At 42.4% G+C, this 22,738-nt stretch overlaps 2 protein-coding genes and 1 pseudogene across 8 annotated transcripts in view; 1 reads left to right on the top strand and 2 right to left on the bottom strand.

Annotated features, from left to right (window-relative positions):
- Positions 1-827: 827 nt before the first annotated feature.
- zbtb24 (zinc finger and BTB domain containing 24) lies at positions 828-7,650 on the bottom strand. 3 transcript variants are annotated; one of them, XM_024436918.2, is made up of 9 exons: positions 7,565-7,650; positions 6,623-6,967; positions 4,486-5,185; positions 4,118-4,285; positions 3,758-3,925; positions 3,593-3,674; positions 3,064-3,328; positions 2,611-2,868; positions 828-2,283 (listed from the first exon to the last, which is right to left on the bottom strand). In XM_024436918.2, exons 2-9 carry the CDS (start codon positions 6,917-6,919, stop codon positions 1,798-1,800), a joined length of 2,424 nt encoding a protein of 807 aa, XP_024292686.1. In that variant the 5' UTR covers positions 6,920-6,967; positions 7,565-7,650; the 3' UTR covers positions 828-1,797. The 3 variants fall into 3 exon arrangements, with proteins under 3 accessions (XP_024292686.1, XP_024292687.1, XP_024292685.1); XM_024436919.1 differs by lacking the exon at positions 7,565-7,650 and adding an exon at positions 7,109-7,558; XM_024436917.1 differs by lacking the exon at positions 7,565-7,650 and having other exon boundaries at positions 6,623-7,558.
- A 2,167-nt stretch (positions 7,651-9,817) lies between these two features.
- LOC112262435 lies at positions 9,818-12,201 on the top strand (annotated as a pseudogene).
- A 1,048-nt stretch (positions 12,202-13,249) lies between these two features.
- LOC112261518 (SAM and SH3 domain-containing protein 1) overlaps positions 13,250-22,738 on the bottom strand; it is an 81,196-nt gene continuing 71,707 nt past the window's right edge. For 4 of the 5 annotated variants that reach the window (XM_042329835.1, XM_042329837.1, XM_042329838.1 and 1 more), the window contains 10 exons: positions 22,408-22,482; positions 22,175-22,321; positions 21,857-21,995; positions 21,470-21,639; positions 21,168-21,374; positions 18,594-18,744; positions 18,268-18,399; positions 14,194-15,176; positions 13,682-13,813; positions 13,250-13,556 (listed from right to left, as the gene is read on the bottom strand). In XM_042329835.1, the coding sequence (XP_042185769.1) occupies positions 13,500-13,556; positions 13,682-13,813; positions 14,194-15,176; positions 18,268-18,399; positions 18,594-18,744; positions 21,168-21,374; positions 21,470-21,639; positions 21,857-21,995; positions 22,175-22,321; positions 22,408-22,482 (2,193 nt within the window). In that variant the 3' untranslated portion in view covers positions 13,250-13,499. The remainder of the gene's footprint in view (positions 13,557-13,681; positions 13,814-14,193; positions 15,177-18,267; positions 18,400-18,593; positions 18,745-21,167; positions 21,375-21,469; positions 21,640-21,856; positions 21,996-22,174; positions 22,322-22,407; positions 22,483-22,738) is intronic. The other variant, XM_042329836.1, reaches the window with a different exon arrangement.

Genomic DNA, 22,738 nt, shown 5'->3' with positions numbered 1-22,738 from the left:
CTCATCTCCCAGAGGACCTGAGCCCCTGGTCATGCTTCCGTTCCGACTGCAGGATGACAAACATCCATCATTATCCATGACTACCATCCACATGCAATCCACCACCACTTTCCTAATAAACACTCCTCAATCTATTGTACATGGAACAATAAAGTTTTCTTTATATTTGATTAATATTCCCTTTTTGTCAATAACAGATTGTACACATAGCAACATGCTTGACTGATTTTTTGTTGTTGTTGAACATATCTTTAGACTCTATGGAGGTTATGGGGGTGCTGCTGTTGCCCATCAGATTTCATATTATGCCAATATGTCGAGATTGTCAATATGGAAGATGGTGCTGTTCAGAATGACAAGTTCATGACAGTTGATGTTCACAGGACTCTCCAAATGTCAACATTGAACGAGCACCATGGATGAAGGAGGGGAAAACAGCTTTGCTCTACCACAACTTCACCAAATCAGCCAATGATTGCTTCGTGAACAATTGCTGCATCTAAAATAAATACATAAACACTTTTTTCATCCTGTTTCTTTATGGTGGATGTGATTGATTTAGGTTTATAATATAATGTATTGTTTAAAAAAATGTTTTTAAATATAGAGTCAGCCACTGAGTGTTTTAGGTTGTCTTTTTAAATATTTGCTAAGATAATGTATTATTTTGTACATGTGAAACAGTCATTCGTTTTGGGATAGACTATTACCTGTAAATGACAACTACCCTTTAAAAAAAAAAAAGTTGTGGAATTATACATATAAAACTTAATTTACCAGGAGAGATAGTGGACAAGCAAACATAAGAATCATCACAGACACCCTTGTAAAGTATTGTGTGATATTTAATAGAGTGAAACAAAATGTTTTATATGCTTCAAAACCACAGATTTAAGGACACTGAAGTGGTAAACAATGGCATAAAAAGCCTTAAAGCAGTAAAGAGGAGAAAAATACATGTACAACGGTTATTTCTGTATTAGTATTACCCACAGCAGCCCATTAAAACACTTAGGTAGAGCAGAGGACTTACAGCATGTGGGTTTGCAATTTTAACTGTGCAACACCACACAGGCCTCATTCCTCTCAGGTAGGAGGGTACCAGAAATAAATGAATAAAAACACAACTAACGAAAGAGCACGCAGACACCGACAATATCCCTCGCCTCATCAATACTTTCCACTCTCGCCTTGCTCTTGCAGCACCACAAATGGCAGTATGTTACCTTCATAATATAAACAATGCATTTGTTCCACCTCACAATATAAATATGCATTTCATTTTTTTTTTTTTACATTGTGACTTGACATGCAAATAATAGCTTTTATCTGCTTCGAAATAACCCTTTTATTGTAGCCTGAAAGAATAGCTATTGGCTCAGAGCTTTTATATCACGTCAGCCAGAAGATGTCAGTGTCACACAGAATAACCTAGTTGGAATCACATTTTCTCTACCTCTGTCATTTCAATATCCTGGCATAGCTAACTAAATTCAATTTACAACCATTGTGACAAATGCATTTTTACATCCATTGTCCAACCTGAGTGTGAACTAAGGCAAAGTCAATTGTGTTGGGCCAGACTGGTTCCTCAGTCAATTCTGCTGTGCACATACAGTCTATGGCTGGGCTGGTCCTGACACATGGCTGTTGACTCCTTTGCGGCGTTTACGGCCATGTATCAAGCCTATGGCTGGGCTAGACTGGTGGTGTAGAGCTAGGAGACAGTTCCCGCCCATTCAGTCAGTTCTGTTAGGGCAGATTGGTTCTCCAGTCCTTCAGTCAGTTGTGCAGGGCCTATGGCGGGGCTAGGCTGGTGGTGTAGAGGTAGGAGACAGTACCAGCCTGTATCTGGAAGGTCTGGCCCTGGATATGGTGGCTTGGGATCTGTTCACTGGTCTGACTGATTGAGATGGGCTGGCTGCTCTGGCTGTTGATGTGGATAGCCTGGGCCTGACCCTGCTGCTCTCTGCTCATCTGCCCCAGTATGGTGCTCTGGTCCTGGGTCACAGCCAGCTGAGAGAGGGTCTGGTGCTGCTGCTGCTGGTGCATGACATGGAGCTGCTGTACAGAGCCAGGGCCAGGGAGGGAGCCAGGCCTGGGTTCTATGTGCAGGGGCTGGGGCGGCCCGTGGTGAGCCTGAAGGTGCTCCATGTCCTCCTTGGATAGAGTGATGACATGCATCTGTTCAGGCTGCCCTGCGACCCCAACCCCGTTGGTCATGTGTCCGTCCTGCAGCACGCTGATAGTCTGGATCTGCTGGTTGTGATGGTCCACGCTGCCCTGAATTGAAAAATAATAATAATAATAATTTGGATTTAACGTGCCATTCAAAAAACCAAAAGGACAAGGTCCTAGCCCTTTATTGAGCCCTAGAGGGGAAACCCAGCATTGGACAAGCATAGGACAATACAGATACATAGACATACTGTACATCAACACACACAGACCTGAGTACTGATGGCTGGTGTGTCCAAAAAAGCAAGGGACTGTACAATATATTGTCTGTGTCCCAAATGGCAACCTATTCCCGACAGGCCCTAGTCAATAGTAGTGCAGTATAGGGAATAGGGTGCCATTTGGGAAAAGACCATTATTGGCTCACTTTACCTGCGTGACCAAGGCCACGTTTTGCATGTGTCCTGACGGCTGAGTGAGGAGGGTCAGTCTGGAGTGGGCCTGGTCTGCCGCCTCAGAGACCCCACCCTCTGTTGTGGTAATAATGCTGATGCCCTGATCATGCCCACAGTGACTGGGCACAAAGTTGAGGTTGTTGAGATTATCCACATCTCCAGTCACAACCAGCTGTATCTCCTGCTCTGGGTGACCAGGTAGCTGGTACTGCTGGAGCTGTAGGATGCTGCGTACCTGTGTATAGATGATGTCATGTGTTGTAGCTGATATCAATGACATACTTCACGAAGGCTGCCTACGATGACTGCCTGCAGTGTCACAAAGCTCTGAGTGGACCATAGTGTGGTTTTGAAATCTGTCATTTGTATTGTCAATTAAGACTGTAATATTGTGGTGTGGCACTAAAAAAAAAAATGTCCTAACTCTTACCTCCTCCGTTGACCCTGTGGTGACCCCAGCCTCCTCTTCCACCACCCCAGCCCCGCACTGGGTCTCCTCGGTGGTGATGGTGACTACGCTCTCCTTGTTGTGGGTTTTGGTGTGGGTCTTCAAGTTGTCCAGGCGAGCGAAGGATAGGTTGCAAAAGGAGCAGGTAAATGGCTTCTTTCCGGTATGGGAGGCGACGTGACGGCGCCTGGCACTGGCATCAGAGAATGACTTGTTGCAGACGTTGCAGACATATGGCTTCTCTCCTCTGGAAATACAAACACGTTCACACTGGTAAATGGATGTGGACTGGATCACATTTTCATTCATGTTTGTTGTGGAGTCTTCGTGTGTAGAACACATTCGTTATAAGCCCCTTTTGTGTTTGTGATCCTCACATGCACATAAATTGCATCATATTTTTTGTATGAAAATAAATTAAATAAACATGTTTTTCTCTCAGGATTGGTATAAATTCTTTCTATGACAAGACATGGTGGAATAGCTCAACCTTGTATGAGTCATATCTCACCTGTGAATCCTGATGTGCGTCTGCAGTGTGCTCTTGGCTGTAAAACACTTTCCACAGATCTCACAGGTGAAAGGCTTCTCACCTGTCACGAGATCAGCAACAGCAACAACTTATTACATAGTAACACACTAGAATTTGCAGAAGTTAAACCTCGTCTCACTCTACCTGTGTGAGTTCTCATGTGCTTCTTCAGTTGAGCTGCATCCATGAACCTACGTTGACAGTGCGCACATTCTGGTAAAGATTTACCCGTATGGACCCTGTGATGGCTCTTTAGTTGTCTCTTCTGGCTGAACGTCTTTTCACATTTGTCACAGCTGAATGTTTTCTCCTCTAGGATTTAAAAAGAGAGAATAAGAGTCCAAGTACAATTAATTAAAGGCAAAACTTGTACTTTTGAGTTATTCCGAATATGAAAGCCGAATTGAAAAGGGATACAATTTATATACGTTTTGATTGAAGTTGTATACCCCAAGAAATGCACTAAACCATTATCACTCGCTAGAAGTCAGTCAAGTAGGCAACCTGTGTGTAAGTTCATGTGATCCACTAGTGAGTGTTTGGTGGACAGGGCTTTCGAGCAGACGGTACAGACGAAGGGTTTCTCTCCAGTGTGCATCCGCTGGTGAACCAGGAGGGTGTGCTTCTGTGTGAAACTCTTCCCACACGCAAAACACTTGAAAGGCTTTTCACCTGGTGGGAACATTTTAAAACATTATTTTCACTCAGGCCTATGAAATAATATGCTTTAATCTAAATTGGAGGGATATAGTCACAGGCCTCGCCTGTGAGGAACCTGTCAGAAATAAATGTGTTCTAGTAATTCTGTCTATAATGAAATGAAATTAGCCAATAAAAACAATCCTGGAAGTAGTAGAGGTCCCAGGCCTCACCTGTATGAGTCCTTTGATGTATCTTTAAGAACAGGTGGTTTTTGAACACTTTCCCACAGTCTTCACACCGTGCCTCTGTGTTGGGGTATTTTCTCTTCCTGCCCCTCTTCCCTGGTTCTCTGCATTCAGACGTAGTGTCATCCCGGTCACCCACCCTGTAGCCCTTAAATTTCACCGGCGGTCTGATCTTCCTCTTACTCTGCCGCCTAGTACGGGCTGATCTAGGATCATAGTCTGCATCATCAGAGTCTCTTATTGGAGAATCCAGTTTATCATGTGACTCAACCAGACATTCTTCAGGGTCTACACAGTCTACTGTGACACCATCGACTGTAACCTGCTGCTTTTCATTGGCTGCATCCTGGATATTGATGATATCACTTCTTACTTCCTGTTTATTGGACTCTTCCAACGGCTTCACCGACATGTCCACTTCATTCTTCCTGGGACGACCCCTTTTCCGTTTCGGCTGCATCGCTGACGATGTCCCTTCTCCCAGTCCTTTACCTTCTCCGCTGTCTGTGTTCACTTCCGGTCTCACCTCGAAACCAGGACAGGTGATGTTACTAAGGCCCCTCCCCTCTACACCTGGATAGGTAATGTTCAGGTTATGGTCCGCGTGAGCTTTCACAAGGTCACTAACCTCTAGGAGTCTGGCCAGGTCTAGTAGCTGCTCGGTAACACTCTCCTCCACAGATACCTGGAGGGATAGAAATAGAAGAAAAATCATTCTTGGATGCAAGATCCTTTAATTTTCAGTGCACGTCAAAATGAGCACACTCCTTGATTTCAATGTAAAATGCACATTTACAGTGGCAAGAAAAACTATGTGAACCCTTTGGAATTACCTGGAATTCTGCATAAATTTGACATAAAATTTGATCTGATCTTCATCACAACAATAGACAAACTCAGTGTGCTTAAAATACAATAATGTGTGTGTTATTATTTTTTGTCTATATTGAATACATAATTTAAACATTCACAGTGTAAGTTGAAAAAAGTATGTGAACCCCTAGGCTAATTACTTCTCCAAAAGGAGAAGTCGAATCAATGAGACGAAATTGGAGATTTTGGTTAGAGCTGCCCTGCCCCATTAAAAACCCTCACAAGATTTGAGTTTGCTATTCACAAGAAGCATTGCCTGATGTGAGCCATGCCTCAAACAAAAGAGATCTCAGAAGACCTAAGATTAAGATTTGTTGCCTTGTATAAAGCTGGAAAGGGTTACAAAAGTATCTCTAAAAGTCAGTCCACGATTATACAAATTGCCTATAAATTGAGAAATTTCAGCTGTTGCTACTCTTCCTAGGCGTGGCTGTCCTGCAAAGATGACTGCACGAGCACAGCGCAGAACGCTCAATGAGGTGAAGAAGAATCCTAGAGTGTCAGCTAAAGACTTACAGAAATCTCTGGAACATACTAACATCTCTGTTCACGAGTGTGCGATATGTAAAACACTAAACAAGATTGGTGATCATGGAAGGGCACCATGGAAGAAGCCACTGCTGTATGTTTGAAGTTCACAAAATAGCACCTGGATGTTCGGCAGCGCTACTGGCAAAATATTCTGTGGACAGATTAAACTGAAGTTGAGTTGTTTGGAAGGAACACACAACACTATGTGTGGAGAAAAAAAGGCACAGCACACCAACATCAAAACCTCATCCCAACTGTAAACTATGATGGAGGGAGCATCATGGTTTGGGGCTGCATTGCTGCCTCAGGGCCTGAACAGCATGCTATCATCGACGGAAAAATGATCCGCAACTACAGAAAACGTTGGGTTGAGGTTATTGCCAAAGGAGGGTCAACCTGTTATTAATAAATCAAAGGGTTCACATAACATTCACAGTGCAGGTTGGGAAATGTTACACAATGTGTTCAATAAAGACATGAAAAATTATAATTGTTTGTGTGTTATTAGTTTAAGCAAACTGTGTTTGTCTATTGTCGAGACTTAGATGAAGATCAGATCCAATTGTATGACCAATTTATGCAGAAATCCAGGTAATTCTAAAGGGATCACATACTTTTCTTCCCACTGGATGTAAAATGCAAAATTATTTTCGTTTTCCCCTGGAATTTCACTCCACGAAACCCAGTTTCCATTACCCCCATTTCCACCCCTAGATACCTGGGCACTATAGATGAACTCTAATACAGCTCCAAAGGTCTCCGCCGCCATGCCGTCCAGCCTGTAGGTAGACTGGCTGATCTGCTCCTCAGCAGTGAACATGAGGGAGAAGTAGTCACTGCTGGCGGCCAACAGGGCCTTATGTGCTTTGAAGTGCACATCTTCTACGATAAGGGTGATGTCACACAGAAGCTCTCGCTTTCTCAGCTTGTCAAATTTGCAGAGGATGGTGTCCTTGTGTGTTGTTGAATGAATGGCTGTGTGAGAGGTGGGTGTGATTAGGGTCTTCTCTGACATTTTCTTGAGGATGGATTGTGAAGTATGATTCTGACCAAAACTCACCACCTGCAACAAAGTGAAACATAATTGGAAAGAAATAGGCCTAATACAGTGCAATAAATTGTATGGAATATGTTGATTGGCGCAAAGCTGTGGCGTGATCATTATAATTCACACTTCATAATTGTGAGACTGCTTGAAATGTACCTATAGCCCATCCATCCAACTTTTCAGGGCTCTTGACTTCACACAGAATTTGCTACTGCAGCCTACAGAACAATGAGTGCTCCAGGCTCTCACTATAGAACATATTTATCTCTTTTTTGTTGTTGCGATATTTCGTCGATCAACAGCTGTTTGAAACCTTAGTAAGAACTGTTGAAGAGCCATAGGACAGAGCAATTTAGCGATCACTGGTCACTAAGTCACAGGGAAGTGTGCGCATACATTTTTGCATCGTTTCAAAACAGCGTCACAACACCGGCGGGCGCCATGTAAAAGCTTTCTACATTATACACAATGAATGCACTGCAAGTGGAACCCAAAATCTAAACAAAACAACAATGTTCAATAAAGAGACGAATAAACTTTCTCAGCATTTCTATGATTGCTGCAAACACTGCAATGCCTTATAAAAAAGATATCAAGCTTTCAGGACCTTACCGTCTCTTCGCAGTTATTCAGATTATCGCGAGATGTGGAGGTTGTTCACGAGTGTTTCATGTTTCTCGCAGTTTGAATCCACGATCTTTATAAGCTTTGGTTGGTATAATTTTTCACTGCATTAATCTATCCACGGTGTTGTTATATCTGTGGCCAGGATCAAGAAAATGTTTGTTAATGGGAGTCAAATAGTCATTATTATACCTCGGTGGTCGACTCTTTCACATGATTATTACACATGTTGTTGAGGCGAATCTTTATCGATCTCCAGACTCTAGTCATGCCTGTTGTCTGACAAAGGTCAACTGGAAAAAGCTTGTGAGACTTTCTTCCAGTATCAATGATGTACATATAAATCATTGGTCAGTATCCTAGCGTTATTTAACAGATTTTTTTGATCAACAAAATAAATGCTTCAAAACTAAAAATAGGATCTCTGGTTTCTTTTCAGGACTTTCCCCCTGCACTGTCAGAGCGTCCCACCAGAGGCGTATAAAGAGCAGCAATTCTATGCAATGATTCGGGTGTTCATTATACAGAGTAATACATGAGTTGATGACCTATCTGCAGGCTGTGCGAGGTTAACAATTTTCTGGAGAAGTTGTGTTATGGATCATAAGACTATGGGCAAATAAAGTGTTTTATCTGTACATTAACATGCTTTAAAATTAATATTTGAATGTTGTGCACTTAATTGAGTCAAGTGGAGGGGCTGTGGTTTTACAAATAGCATATTTTAATTGCTGTGTAAATCAACCTTAACCAACCCACTTATCCTTAACCTTTAGCCAACATAGGGATGTCTGGAACACTGACCTGTTGTTTTGATATGGATTTTCATTTGATCATACTCACATTAATGTATAACCTAAAAGGTCTTTGCACATTTAATAAATAAACAATTACTTATTGGTTTCTGATCACTTCATGTGAAGTGGGCAGACAATAAGATAGAGAACTTTGCTATGCTATAAGAGGTGTACCAGGCTAACGACAGTCGAAGTCAGAAGTTTACATACACCTTAGCCAAATACATTTAGTGTAGACATTGTTAATGTTGTAAATGACTATTGTAGCTCGAAACGACAGACTTTTTATAGGTGTACAGAGGCCCATTATAAGCAACCATCACTTCTGTGTTCCAATGGCACGTTGTGTTAGCTTATCCAAGTTTATCATTTTAAAAGACTATTTGATCATTAGAAAACACTTTTGCAATTATGTTAGCACAGCTGAAAATGGTTGTTCTGATTTAAAGAAGCAATAAAACTGGCCTTCTTTAGACTAGTTGAGCATCAGCATTTGTGGGTTCGATTACAGACTCAAAATGGCCAGAAACAAAGAACTTTCTTCTAAAACTCGTCAGTCTATTCTCGTTCTGCGAAATCAAGGCTATTCCATGCGAGAAATTGCCTCTTCACTGTTGACATTGGGACTGGTGTTTTGCAGGTACTATTTAATGAAGCTGCCAGTTGAGGACTTGTGAGGCGTCTGTTTCTCAAACTAGACACTAATGTAGTTGTCCTCTTGCTCGGTTGTGAGCACTCCTCTTTCTATTCTGGTTAGAGCCAGTTTGCGCTGTTCTGTGAAGGGAGTAGTACACAGCGTTGTATGAGATCTTCAGTTTCTTGGCAATTTCTCACATGGAAGCGCCTTCATTTCTCAGAACAAGACTAGACTGACGAGTTTCAGTGTTTCTGGCCATTTTGAGCCTGTAATCAAACCCACAAATACAGATGTTTCCAGATACTCAACTAGTCTAAAAGAGGCCAGTTTTATTGATTCTTTAATCAGAACAACAGTTTTCAGCAGTGCTAACATAGTTGCAAAAGGGTTTTCTAATGATCAATTAGCCTTTTAAAAGGATATACCTGGATTAGCTAATACAATGTGCCATTGGAACACAGGAGTGATGGTTGCTGATAATGGGCCTCTGTAGATATTCCATTAAAAATCAGCAGTTTCCTGCTACAATATTCATTTACAACATTAACAATGTCTACACTGTATTTCTGATCAATTTGATGTTTTAAATGGACAAAAAAATGTGATTCTCTTTAAAAAACAAGGACATTTCTAAGTAACCCCAAACTTTTGAATGGTACTGTATGTTTGAGGATTGTGTTTTTAATTTTTATTGCTAGGTATTACTGCACTGTTGGAGTTGGAAACAAGCATTTTGCTGCACCTGCGATAACATCTCCAAATCTGTGTATTCAAGCAATAATCTTTGATTTGATTCGATTTAAGAAGATGATAGACCACCTGCTTGCCATCGCCCAATCAGAAGAAGCATCAGAGGCTTGGGCGTTGCTCAGCTCAGGGTAATGATACTCAACCATGAGGGAATGGGTGCGTCCAAAATGACACCCTATTACTTATATAGTGCACTACTTTTGACCAGTGCCAAAAGAGTGCAGAAGAGTACACTATATATTGTGAATAAGGTGCCATTTCGAAGAACATAATGTGTCCAACCCAGTTCAATGAGTTCTCGACATGCATTCATTCATTCGGAAGTCCTTCTGGTTAAAAATGATCCCAACCCTAAAGTGGATTGGTTATATAGTTTTACTTCTATGCTGCACTGTCGTCAAGTGTTCGATTAACAGCTATCATAAACATTGTAAAGGCTACTGTACAGCACCTTCAGAAAGTATTCATACTCCACTTATTCCACATTTTGCTATGTTCATCGAAATTCAAAAATTGATAAAAACGTTTTTTTCCCCCCTCACCCATGTACACACAATAGCTCATAATGACAAAGTAAAAATGTGTTTTTAGAAATGTAAATGTAGGGAAAATTAAATACAGAAATCAAATTTACATAAGTATTCACACCCCTGAGTCAATACTTTGCAAAAATAAAGCACATTTGGCGGCAATTAAAGCGGAGTCTTTTTTGGGTACATCTGTAAGAGCTTTGCACATCTGAAATGTAAAATATTTGCCCATTCTTAAATAAATTCTTAAATCTCTGTCAAGTTGATTGTTGATCATTGCTAGACAGCCATTTTCCCTTCAGGATTGTGCCTGTGCTTATACCTGTATTACGTTTATTTTTTATCCCTAGTACTTGCCGATGACAAGCATAGCCATAACATTATGTAGCCATCAACATACTTGAAAATATGATGAGCTGTGTTGGATTTGCCTCAAACATAACGCTTTGTATTCAGGACAAAGCGTTTTTTTTGCAGTATTACTTAAGTGCCTTGTTGCAAACAGGATGCATGTTTTGGATTTAGTTTAATTCTGTACAGGCTTCCTTTTTTCCCCCGAGGCATTGAACAACCTTCCTGTTCTTTGTAGTGGAATCTGTTCTTGAAATTCACTACTCGATTGCGGGACCTTAGAGATAATTGTATGTGTGTGGTAGAGAGATGGGGTATTATTGAACGCGGAATGAGTCCATGTAACTTATTATGCAATTTGTTAAGCACATTTTCACTCATGAACTTCTTTTGGCTTGCCATAACAAAGGGGTTGAATAGTTATTGACTCAAGACATCTGCGCTTTTAATTTTCTATACATTTTCTCAAATGGTGTACCAACAAAATTGAATGACATTTTAATTCAGGCTGTAAGACAAGAATTGTGGAAAAAGTAAAGGTGTGTGAATACTTTCTGAAGGCACTGTACGGACTTCATGAAGTTGAATATGGATGACACGCTTTTCTATGTTTCCAAATCTTCGACTTTGAATTTAAATCACAAATCTTTGTCTTTTGTGACTTTCAGGTGTAGAAAAGCAGGATGCCTGGTTGTGAAGCAGAAAGTAAACAAAATCTCCAGGAACTAAGCAGCCAGGGATATGATGTCATTGTCAACTGCCCCAGTCTGGGGGCCAAGTCTTGAGTAGGGGACTCTCAGGTCTACCCTGTTAGGGGACAGGTCCTGAAGGTGTTTATACCTGAGAGGAGAGCTTGTAAATAAGCATTTCATTGTGCTGTGTACACTATGCTGTATATGACAAACTTCGATTTGAAGGCCCAGGCCCCCTGGCTCCAACACTTCATCCGGAATGGTGAAGGGCAGTTCTACATCTACCCAAGGATGCACAGCGTGACAATAGGCAGCACACCAGGCAAGTCCAGTTCAACTTTATTAAAAAGCATCATTGCATCATAAAATGAGATGCTCTTCACATGATGACGAGGAATACTCTGAAATAAACAAAATGACATGATGATAAAAATAGAAAGGGGGATGCCCAGGTTCTACCACTAGGAACTATAACAACTTTCCACATGTTCACTACAAGTTAAATCTGTATGCTCTTTGGAGGAAAGACAGTTGATGTCTTTGTGCGACTGTTTGGTACCGTAGGCAGGCGGACGACTGGCACTTGAAGGTGGAGCCAAGGGACCGCCAGGGCATCCTGGAGTGCTGTAAGCAGGCTAGAGCCGTCCTTGAGCAGGGCCAGGGTCCTGGGGGTATCTGTGGGGCTGAGACAGGGTAGGAAGAATGTCCAGGTGGAGAGAGCGCTTGTCCTCCTGGGATCCGACAGGTACCTGTGGTCCATAACTATGGCCATGGGTGCTGGTCGGGAAGTGTCTCCATGAGAGGCCCGCCAGGGCCATAGTTATGCACCACAGGTACCAAGATATAATAATATAAAAATCACTCACTCTGCACCATTTTCTGTTAAAACAATTAGTGATACCTGCTGCTATAAATGAAAAGAAAGCAATGAATTCAATGAATAGAAAGCAGAGATTTAGCGCTCTTGAAATAAAATGTGAATGATTTCTTAACAGAGGCCCTTCAGGACCAGGCTGTTAACAGATGCTCTGCTAAAGATAAATCATGAAACAATATGACCTATTCACTCGGTATGCACCTCTTTTTGGTCACAATTAGTGATACCTGCCATTGCACATGAATTAAATTAATGCAAGAATTGAGATTTTGCCGGCTCGATATAAAATGCAATTGATTTTATGAATTTAATCTCTACTGTGAAATGGTGTTAGAAGTCATTTGAATGTTTTGGAAGCTACCAAGACTAATGACATTGAATTAATGCATTTCTGGATTCTACTGAACAGTACTTATGCCATTTAAACATAGCCAAAACCCCTCAGGGAGAAGGATATTTCAGACAAGTAATCAATGATCGCTGCAGTAGAATAGTACAGCACAGGGGCTTGACATTTCAGTTGGTATTGTTTTAACCCAAAAAAGTTCAAGACTGCTATTGTTTCCCTTCAATAAAATGCATTCAAAACTACTTTCTGCACATTTTTGCTACTTTCTTAGGCTATACAAGTGCCATCTCTTGCTAAAATGTTTATGTTCACACATATGCAGTACCTTTATCAATAATAATAATAATAATAATAATAAACCTCTACTTTAGTAAAAAATTAATTATGACAGGTGTGTTGTAATAAAAACAAGTGATGTCCACTGATTAAATGCAGTCTTTCTGCATTGTGAAGAGGGAAATCCCAGATATTCACAAAGTTTGTGATGAATGACAGGTTGTTTCTTCATGCAAAATAGATTTAAGTTTAAAATTAAATTAAGCTGCTTTATTTTAGGGGTTTAGTGAAGGCGGGTCATTTTTGACCCTTAGGTCAAGGGGAGTATACAGACTGTTAAGACTACACGTGTTCAGATGTCTCCGAATTGTTTTATAGATTTTAACTTTCCAGAAAAGGTACATTGAAAGAAAATGTTTTGTATTGCTTTAATGGCACTCAAACTTATAAAATATTTCAACGAAGAAAAAAAATAATAAAATCAGTAGTCAGTCACAGTATTTCATGTACACTATTAACATGGTAGCTTAGAAATGTTCATAATAGCTTAGAAATGTTCATAATAGCTTAGAAATGTTCATAATAGTTTAAAATCAAAAAGGTAAATGACTTGATATGACACCTTGATAGGAAACTCGGTAAGCTGCAGTAAATTATATTCGTGTCAGTTGTCAGTCACTGCTGTTAGTCCAAGCGTTAGGGTCTGTGGCTTTTGACACACCTGGGGGTATGGAGGATAGGAAAAGCCATTTAGAGCATAGTCATTAGGTAATGCTACCCTGAACTTATTTAAATGTTCTAAAGAAGGAATAAATGAATACTGCAGTAGTGTAAAAGGTCACTCACTGCCATGCGCTGCTGCTTGCGGAGCTGTGAGAGTCTGAGCAGGTCCAAGGCATACATGGTCTCTGTTAGAGGCTGATTCAGGTCAGTGGCGTACCTCTGGACCAGAGACTGGGGGATTCCATAGCGACCATACTGCAGGTGGAGATGAGTGAAACACTGGGCTTAAAGGGGCAACATTGTGGGTCCGTCCCAAATGAGACCCTATTCCCTATATAGTGCACTACTGGGCCCTGGCCAAACGTAGTGCACTATATAGGGAATAGGGTGCCATTTGTGAGGAAGCCAGTGAATGTGTTGTGTACCCTTTTGCATGTAGACAGCACTGTGGATACCTTATGTAATTGAACACAGTACTTACATTAACACACATTGAAATGTATGAGCATAGTACTGCTGCTTAATCCTTAGTGAACATAGTGCTACTTAGCCCACATAGTACTTCTTAGTACTGCATGGGCATAGTACTACCATAGTACTACTACCAGTACTGTATAATTGTGGTGAGGGCGTACCTTGTCAGAGAAGGGCTCCGCTGTCAGATTTATCCCCTCTGACGCCAGTCTTTCCTCCAGGAGGGGTCCCAGGTTGACCGACCTGACAGGCATAGTTTCCATTCCCCCAGCAGGCTGCGTCCTGTGAGCTTCAGACTGGAGAGGAGAGTCTGCCAGGTCACAGTCCGAGATACAGGTTTGGGTTGCTAGGTCTGAGCTGCAAGGTTGGGTTGTTGCCTCTGTAATAACTTCATCCTTTAAAGAGGCGCCATCTATAGAGAAGAGTTTATAGGCACTGCCACCGTCACTGGTCATTGCTGGGGGTGACGATGGTATACATGGGTTTGACAGGAAAGGCTTGGCTGAACGATGCTTGGGTCTACATCCTGGAGTAGATATTTTGAGGTGTGTGTATGGAAGGAGGTCTGTTAACCTGGGAACTCCCATGTCCAACTCGAACGTATCAGACAGAACACTACAAGGTGAGGTGAGCAGTGGTTGGGAGGGCAGGAAAGATCCTTCAGAGTGTGTCAACTGCTGTAGGGCCTCCTCTTGTGTAGGGTAGCCCTGTCCCTTAGCCTTGGACATGGTGGTATGAGCTGGCTTCATGTCTTCCAGGGTGTGGAGATCAGTGGTGTGGAGGCCCTGGTCTGAGTGAAGCTCCCCCAACGGGAGGCAGGGTCTCAGCGGCCCCAGGGCTGTGGGAGTAGGCTTACCTGCCAAGCCCAGGTTACCACAGCTCCAGCTCCTCAGTGGCATGGCTCTGTGGGTGTGACTGTGATGGCTCTGGCTCCAGCCTGTGCTCAGAAGGTTGCAGCTGGTCATGGAGGATCCTAGAGATGGTAAGGTAGTGGACTGGTGCTCTGGTCTGGTCTGTAAGGTGGTCTTGCTGGGGTGGGTCGGGGTGAGGGGGAGGCCGGTGGACTCTGGGGATGGGAGGTGACTGGGTTGAAAACCAGACGAGGACCTACTCAAGGAAGAAGACGTCTTTTTGCCCCTCCCTTCTGAAACAAACAGGTACAGGTGTGTGCATAATGCACATCATTTGTTACTTACTTTATTATATGAAGCTCTTTCCAGTAGAAAATAGAAATACATGAGAAACAGAAAATCAAAAAAGAAGAGTATTTATTGAATTGTGAAAGTTGACCGGTATACAATGGTTGTCCGGTAGGAATTGATGGTGAGTGAAATGAAAGGAGGCAGAAATAAGCAGGTAGACAGGCCGGTCTAGTACACCACTGAGTAGTTTATTCCATTCCCGGGCTCTCACTCGGACAGTGGCACACTTCAGAACTGCTCAAAGACTGTCGTTATGTCCCAATGGGCACCCTATTACCTATGTAGTGCACTATGGGCCTTGGTCAAAAGGAAAAAGGTGCCATTTGGGACTTGTCCTAATACAGTGGCGAGAACAAGTATTTTTTGCAGGTTTTCCGACTTACAATGCATGTAGAGGTCTGTAATTGTTATCATAGGTACACTTCAACTGTGAGAGACGGATTCTAAAACAAAAATCCAGAAAATCACATTGTATGATTTTTAAGTAATTAATTTTCATTTTATTGCATGACATAAGTATTTGATCACCTACCAACCAGTATGAATTCCGGCTCTCACAGACCTGTTAGTTTTTCTTTAAGAAGCCCTCCTGTTCTCCACTCATTACCTGTATTAACTGCACCTGTTTGAATTCTTTACCTGTATAAAAGACACCTGTCCACACACTCAATCAAACAGACTTCAACCTCTCCACAATGGCCAAGACCAGGGAGCTGTGTAAGGACATGAGGGATAAAATTGTAGACCTGCACAAGGCTGGGATGGGCTACAGGACAATAGGCAAGCAGCTTGGTGAGAAGGCAACAACTGTTGGCGCAATTATTCGAAAATGGAAGAAGTTCAAGATGATGATCAATCACCCTCGGTCTGGGGCTCCATGCAAGATCTCACCTCGTGGGGCATCAATGATCATGAGGAAGATGAGGGATCAGCCCAGAACTACACGGCAGGACATGGTCAATGACTTGAGGAGAGCTGGGACCACAGTCTCAAAGAAGACCATTAGTAACATACTACACCGTCAGGGATTAAAATCCTGCAGCGCACGCAAGGTCCCCCTGCTCAAGCCAGCGCATGTCCAGGCCCGTCTGAAGTTTGCCAATGACCTGGATAATCCAGAGGAGGAATGGGGAAGGTTATGTGGTCTGATGAGACAAAAATAGAGCTTTTTGGTCGAAACTCCACTCGCTGTGTTTGGAGGAAGAAGAAGGATGAGTACAACCCCAAGAACACCATCCCAACCGTGAAGCATGGAGGTGGAAACATCATTCTTTGGGGATGCTTTTCCACAAAGGGGACAGGACGACTCCACCGTATTGAGGGGAGGATGGATGGGGCCATGTATTGCGAGATCTTGGCCAACAACCTCCTTCCCTCAGTAAGAGCATTGAAGATGGGTCGTGGCTGGGTCTTCCAGCATGACAACGGGCCGAAACACACGGCCAGGGCAACTAAGGAGTGGCTCTGTAAGAAGCATCTCAAGGTCCTGGAGTGGCCTAGCCAGTCTCCAGACCTGTACCCAATAGAAAATCTTTGGAGGGAGCTGAAAGTCCATATTGCCCAGCGACAACCCCGAAACCTGAAGGATCTGGAGAAGGTCTGTATGGAGGAGTGGGCCAAAATCCCTGCTGCAGTGTGTGCACACCTGGTCAAGAACTACAGGAAACATATGATCTCTGTAATTGCAAACAAAGGTTTCTGTACCAAATATTAAGTTCTGCTTTTCGGATGTATCGAATACTTATGTCATGCAATAAAATGCAAATTAATTACTTAAAAATCATACAATGTGATTTTCTGGATTTTTGTTTTAGATTCCGTCACTCACAGTTGAAGTGTACCTATGATGAAAATTACAGACCTCTACATGCTTTGTAAGTAGGAAAACCTGCAAAATTGTCAGTGTATCAAATACTTGTTCTCCCCACTGTATATCCCAGAAAGTATTACTCCTAGCATCAGAAGTGCTATGGGAATATTGCAATGAGCTGTATTTAACACAGATTTTAAGGTTTCCTCAACTCTAACACACAGCTTATATCTTAGACATTTTAATAGTTTGTTTCAGTCACAACTATGCATTTTGATGCACCCACAATTATTGTTGAACAAAAAATGTTGCATCACCATTTTGCCAAGTATAATTTAACCATTTAGTAAATCTTAAATTATTTGCATAATGCAGGTCTGTATTTAAGCACATCATAAAATATTGTGCAACATATGGTTCTGAACTAGAAAAATATACACACAAAAACAGCAAAAGTCTAGAGAGAAATATACAAGTGTGGAAAATACTCTTGACGTCAAACTCTCCACAGAGGCTGTTGACATTCACAACAGCCTACAAAAATCAGCACCATTCTTTATGTTATACATTATTTTAAAGACTAAAACCCAAAGCAAACAACCACAATAAGAATGGTTTAGTTACCAAATAAAGCAAGCTTTCACAGTAAATATGTAGGTCATACTGACAAGTATTTCATTTTTAAACTACAGCTTATCGTCACACCTTTGGTTCAACAGTCACCAATTTTTAGCAAATGCAAAACCACCATCACGCATTATACTAAGACAGAACTCTTCCCGTATAGGTCTAGAAACAGCCCCACAGAACACATACAGTAGTACAGGTCTCTGAGAAGAATTGTTACTGATTGAGTGTAAAAGAGTTAGCTGTCATCTCCCTGTCTTTTCTACACAGGCAGCGATAGATACCATCTCATCAGTTTAGTTCTCCCCCGTTTTCAATGAAGGGAAAATACATTTTTGCAAAAAAAATAATAAAGAGTCAGAAGATCAGTGCCTGTATTCAAAAAGCTCTGCGTAAGAGTGCTGATCTAGGATCAGGTCCCACTGCTGTCTGTATAATCGTATTCATTAGATCTGAAAGGCAAAACTGATCCAAAATCAGTCCAAAATCAGGAGCCCAAAGCCTTTAGATAGAGAATGAGGTGGTTGGAGAAGACCCATGGCAGCAAGAAGAGGATGAAGAAGAGGAAAGTCAGAGTCGAGTCAGGCTGTCGTTACCGTTCTCCAGATTCTCGTTGCTCTCGTAGCAGCCAGAGTCTCGTGGGGAGTCCCCCAGTAGGCCCCGGCGGTCCAGTAACAGCTTCTCCTGAGAACCCCCTGTCTGGCTGCTACGGTCTGGGTCGCTGCTACCTGTAGGGTACAACAAAACCAGCAGAGGGACGTCAACGGAACGGAGTCAAACGTGGTTTCCATGTTTGAAAACGTTCCATTTATTCCACTCCAGCCATTACAACGAGCCCGTCCTCTTATAGCTCCTCCCACCAGCCTCCTCTGGTGTCTATGTGCGTGTGCGTTCCTGTGTGTTTATCAGTGTGTGTACTAACCGTCGTACTCCTGCAGAAGCTCCACAGCGGTGAGCAGCACAGCCCTGTGCTGTGGGTCTCCGATGTCAAGCTCGTCTAGATCCTCCTCTTCCAGAAGCTTAAAGGTATCCAGGTCCTCATAGCCATTGAAGAGGAAAGTGGGCAGGTGCTCCTGGGGCAAAGTATAGGGGAAGGCTTTGGTCACGTAGTCAACACATATACAGTGGGGAGAACAAGTATTTGATACACTGACGATTTTGCAGGTTTTCCGACTTACAAAGCATGTAGAGGTCTGTAATTTCTATCATAGGTACAATTCAACTGTGAGAGGCAGAATCTAAAACAAAAATCCCCTTCACTCAGTAAGAGCATTGAAGATGGGTCGTGGCTGGGTCTTCCAGCATGAAAACGACCCGAAACACATAGCCAGGGCAACTAAGAAGTGGCTCCGTAAGAAGCATCTCAAGGTCCTGGAGTGGCCTAGCCAGTCTCCAGACCTGAACCCAATAGAAAATCTTTGGAGGGAGCTGAAAGTCCATATTGCCCAGCGACAACCCCGAAACCTGAAGGATCTGGAGAAGGTCTGTATGGAGGAGTGGGCCAAAATCCCTGCTGCAGTGTGTGCAAACCTGGTCAAGAACTACAGGAAACGTATTATCTCTGTAATTGCAAACAAAGGTTTCTGTACCAAATATTAAGTTCTGCTTTTCTGATGTCATGCAATAAAATGCAAATGAATTACTTAAAAATCATACAAAGTGATTTTCTCAATTTTTGTTACAGACCTCTACATGCTTTGTAAAGTAGGACAACCTGCAAAATCGGCAGTGTATCAAATACTTGTTCTCCCCACTGTACATATAAACACACACATAGTTGAAGTCGGAAGTTACCATACACCTTAGCCGAATACATTTGAACTCAGTTTTTCACAATTCCTGACATTTAATCCTAGTAACAATTCCCTGTCTTTGGTCAGTTAGGATCACCACTTTATTTTAAGAATGTGAAATGTCAGAATAATAGTAGAGAGAATGAATTTTCAGCTGTTATTTCTTTCATTACATTCCCATTGGGTCAGAAGTTTACACACACTCAATTATTATTTGGTAGCATTTCCTTTAAATTGCTTAACTTGGGTCAAACGTTTGGGGTAGCCTTCCACAAGCTTCCCACAATAAGTTGGGTGAATTTTGGCCCATTCCTCCTGACAGAGCTAGTGTAACTGAGTCAGGTTTGAAGGCCTCCTTGCTCGCACACGCTTTTTCAGTTCTGCCCACACATTTTCTATAGGATTGAGGTCAGGGCTTTGTGATGGCCACTCCAATACCTTGACTGTGTTGTCCTTAGGCTATTTTGCCACAACTTTGGAAGTATGCTTGGGGTCATTGTCCATTTGGAAGACCCATTTGCGGCCAAGCTTTAACTTCCTGACTGATGTCTTGAGATGTTGCTTCAATATATCCACATCATTTTTCTTGCCTCATGATGCCATCTATTTTGTGAAGTGCACCAGTCCCTCCTGCAGCAAAGCACCCCCACAACATGATGCTGCCACCCCCGTGCTTCACGGTTGGGATGGTGTTCTTCGGCTTGCAAGCCTCCCCTTTATCCTCCAAACATAACGATGGTCATTATGGCCAAACAGTTCTATTTTTGTTTCATCAGACCAGAGGATATTTCCCCAAAAAGTATGATCTGTGTCTCCATGTGCATTTGCAAACTGTAGTTTGGCTTTTTTATGGTTGTTTTATAGCCGTGGATTCTTCCTAGCTGAGCGGCCTTTCAGGTTATGTCGATATAGGACTCGTTTTACTGTGGATATAGATACTTTTGTACCGGTTTCCTCCAACATCTTCACAAGGTCCTTTTGCTGTAGTTCTGGGATTGATTTCCACTTTTCGCACCAAAGTACGTTCATCTCTAGGAGACAGAACACGTCTCCTTCCTGAGCGGTATGACGGCTGCGTGGTCCCATGGTATTTATACTTGCATACTATTGTTTGTACAGATGAACGTGGTACCTTCAGGCATTTCATTTGGAAATTGCTCCCAAGGATGAACTAGACTTGTGGAGGTCTACAATTTTTTTACTGAGGTCTTGGCTGATTTCTTTTGATTTTCCTATGATGTCAAGCAAATAGGCACTGCGTTTGAAGGTAGGTCTTGAAATACATCCACAGGTACACCTCCAATTGACTCAAACGATGTCAATTAGCCAAGCTGTTTAAAGGCACAGTCAACTCAGTGTATGTAAACTTCTGACCCACTGGAATTGTTATACAGTGAATTACAAGTGAAATAATCTGTCTAAACAATTGTTTGAAAAATTACTTGTGTCATGCACAAAGTATAGATATCCTAACCGCCAAAATTATAGTTTGTTAACAAGACATTTGTGGAGTGGTTGAAAAACAAGTTTTAATGACTCCAACCTAAGTGTATGTACATTTATGACTTCACCTCTAAACATCACAAAAGGAGGATATTAACAGCATTCAAGTGTGTGAGTGTCTACAATTACTGTAGGGTTGTTACTATGAGGCTGAGTGTGTGAGTTTGTCTGTGTTTATACTGTACTAGTCTAGTCATTACTTTGAGGTTGATGCGTTCCAGGAGTTCCTCAACAGATGTGGGTTTGGGCTGCCGTCCCTTCCTCCTCCGTCGGGTGTGCTTAGGTTTGTCTTCCTCCTCAGCCAGAACGTCCACGTAGATGAACTTAAATGTTCCCACCTTACTGTTCAGCAGGCCCATCCACGTCCCCATTGGAGGCTTGCTGATGATGTCAATCACATCACCTCTCTGCAAAACAAGGACAAACACTGTGATTGGTCCATTTGGATAATGATAATATATATATATATATATATATATATATATGTGTGTGTGTGTATTACCTTCAGTTTGAGAGAGTCAGTGTCGTAGGGGCTGGGGGTGAAGTCAGTGTGCACCATAGCTCGACCACAGAAGGGTCCTCTGTAGGGAAGTTCATCCTCCTCTCCATCCTCAGACTTCACACTCTCTCTGTTGCTGTTGGAGGAGTCTGTGGTGCCCACTGTCTGACCACCTGCAAACAACAAGAGATGAGAGGGTCATTCAAAAGGATCTAAACCACATCGAGATCTATGGAAAATGAACATGCAAGAGTTGTCTGCTCTGCCTGCTGGTCACTGTAAATAACAGTTTCACTTTGGAATTAAGCTGAATATAGGCCACATACAAGACAAATAAATGTGGACCCAGACAGACCCCCACACCTACCCCCAAACACAGGTGGTACTTACTCATGGAGCTCTGTCCGCTGAGGGAGCTCCTCAGGCTCTCCACTGACCCTCCAGCCTTCAGCTTGATTTTCTCCAGTGACTCGGTGTCTGTGTGGCTGTGGGGGGAATGGGGCCCGCTGGACATAGGGTCTGGGCTTAACTGGAAGGCAAGAAGACCAAACTACAGATTTATTACATGGTTACTACACGTTCCCTCCAGCTTAATCTCTCAATCGTCATGAACCAAGTCCAACGAATTTCCATCAGGGACATGAGCTAGATTGGTATGGTTTGACCAATGGGTCATTTTGCATACGATTTGCATCGAGTCTGACGTACCTGTTCAGAGAGAGCGCAGTGGTATCTCTTCGAGATGCGTTTTCTCATGGTTTCTTTCACGGACTTCACTTTCTTGCCCAAAGAGATTCGATGGTTCATCTGTGGAGACTTGACTACACCTTTCACACTGGCATCCCCATCTTTGTTCTACAATTAGTAGGAGGTATGGGGAGGTCTGGAAACAAAAGCATTGGAAAACAAAAAATGATTCAAATGATTGTTAAACTACTTACAGTGAGGTCCTGATCTCCGGTGACCATGTGCAGAGACCGGTTGGTCAGATCAAACCCACCAAAGCTACAGGTTCTCTGTGAAACAAAGGAGGAAATCAATAAACCACCTTAAAACTATCACTTCCAAATGGAGATATTGACAGGTTAATCAATCAAGCACATACGACAGTGTGGTTCATTGTGACGATTGTTTTGGGCTGAGTGAACATCTAACCGGTTCTAGCCTGGTCCCAGATTTGTTTGTGCTCATGCCAACTCAATTGCTGTCATTGTCAAGCCAAACATTACAATTCCACAAGGAGTTGGCAAGGGAGACAGACTGGCACCCAGG

This window comes from Oncorhynchus tshawytscha, linkage group LG11 (genome assembly GCF_018296145.1).
Source record: "Oncorhynchus tshawytscha isolate Ot180627B linkage group LG11, Otsh_v2.0, whole genome shotgun sequence".
In the NCBI taxonomy this organism is placed as follows: Eukaryota; Metazoa; Chordata; class Actinopteri; order Salmoniformes; family Salmonidae; genus Oncorhynchus; species Oncorhynchus tshawytscha.
This window is presented reverse-complemented; position numbering and strand designations above follow the sequence as displayed.

What these genes read in the sequence shown, in the direction of transcription:
- zbtb24 (XM_024436917.1), bottom strand. Translation starts at nt 7,066, where the DNA reads ATGATCACGCCACAGCTTTGCGCCAATCAACATATTCCATACAATTTA. An exon ending in GCACATGAGAACTCACACAG is followed by an intron (nt 3,675 to 3,757) that starts GTAGAGTGAGAC and finishes ATCTCGTGACAG; the next exon opens with GTGAGAAGCCTTTCACCTGT. An exon ending in ACGTGGCCTTGGTCACGCAG is followed by an intron (nt 2,284 to 2,610) that starts GTAAAGTGAGCC and finishes TTTTCAATTCAG; the next exon opens with GGCAGCGTGGACCATCACAA.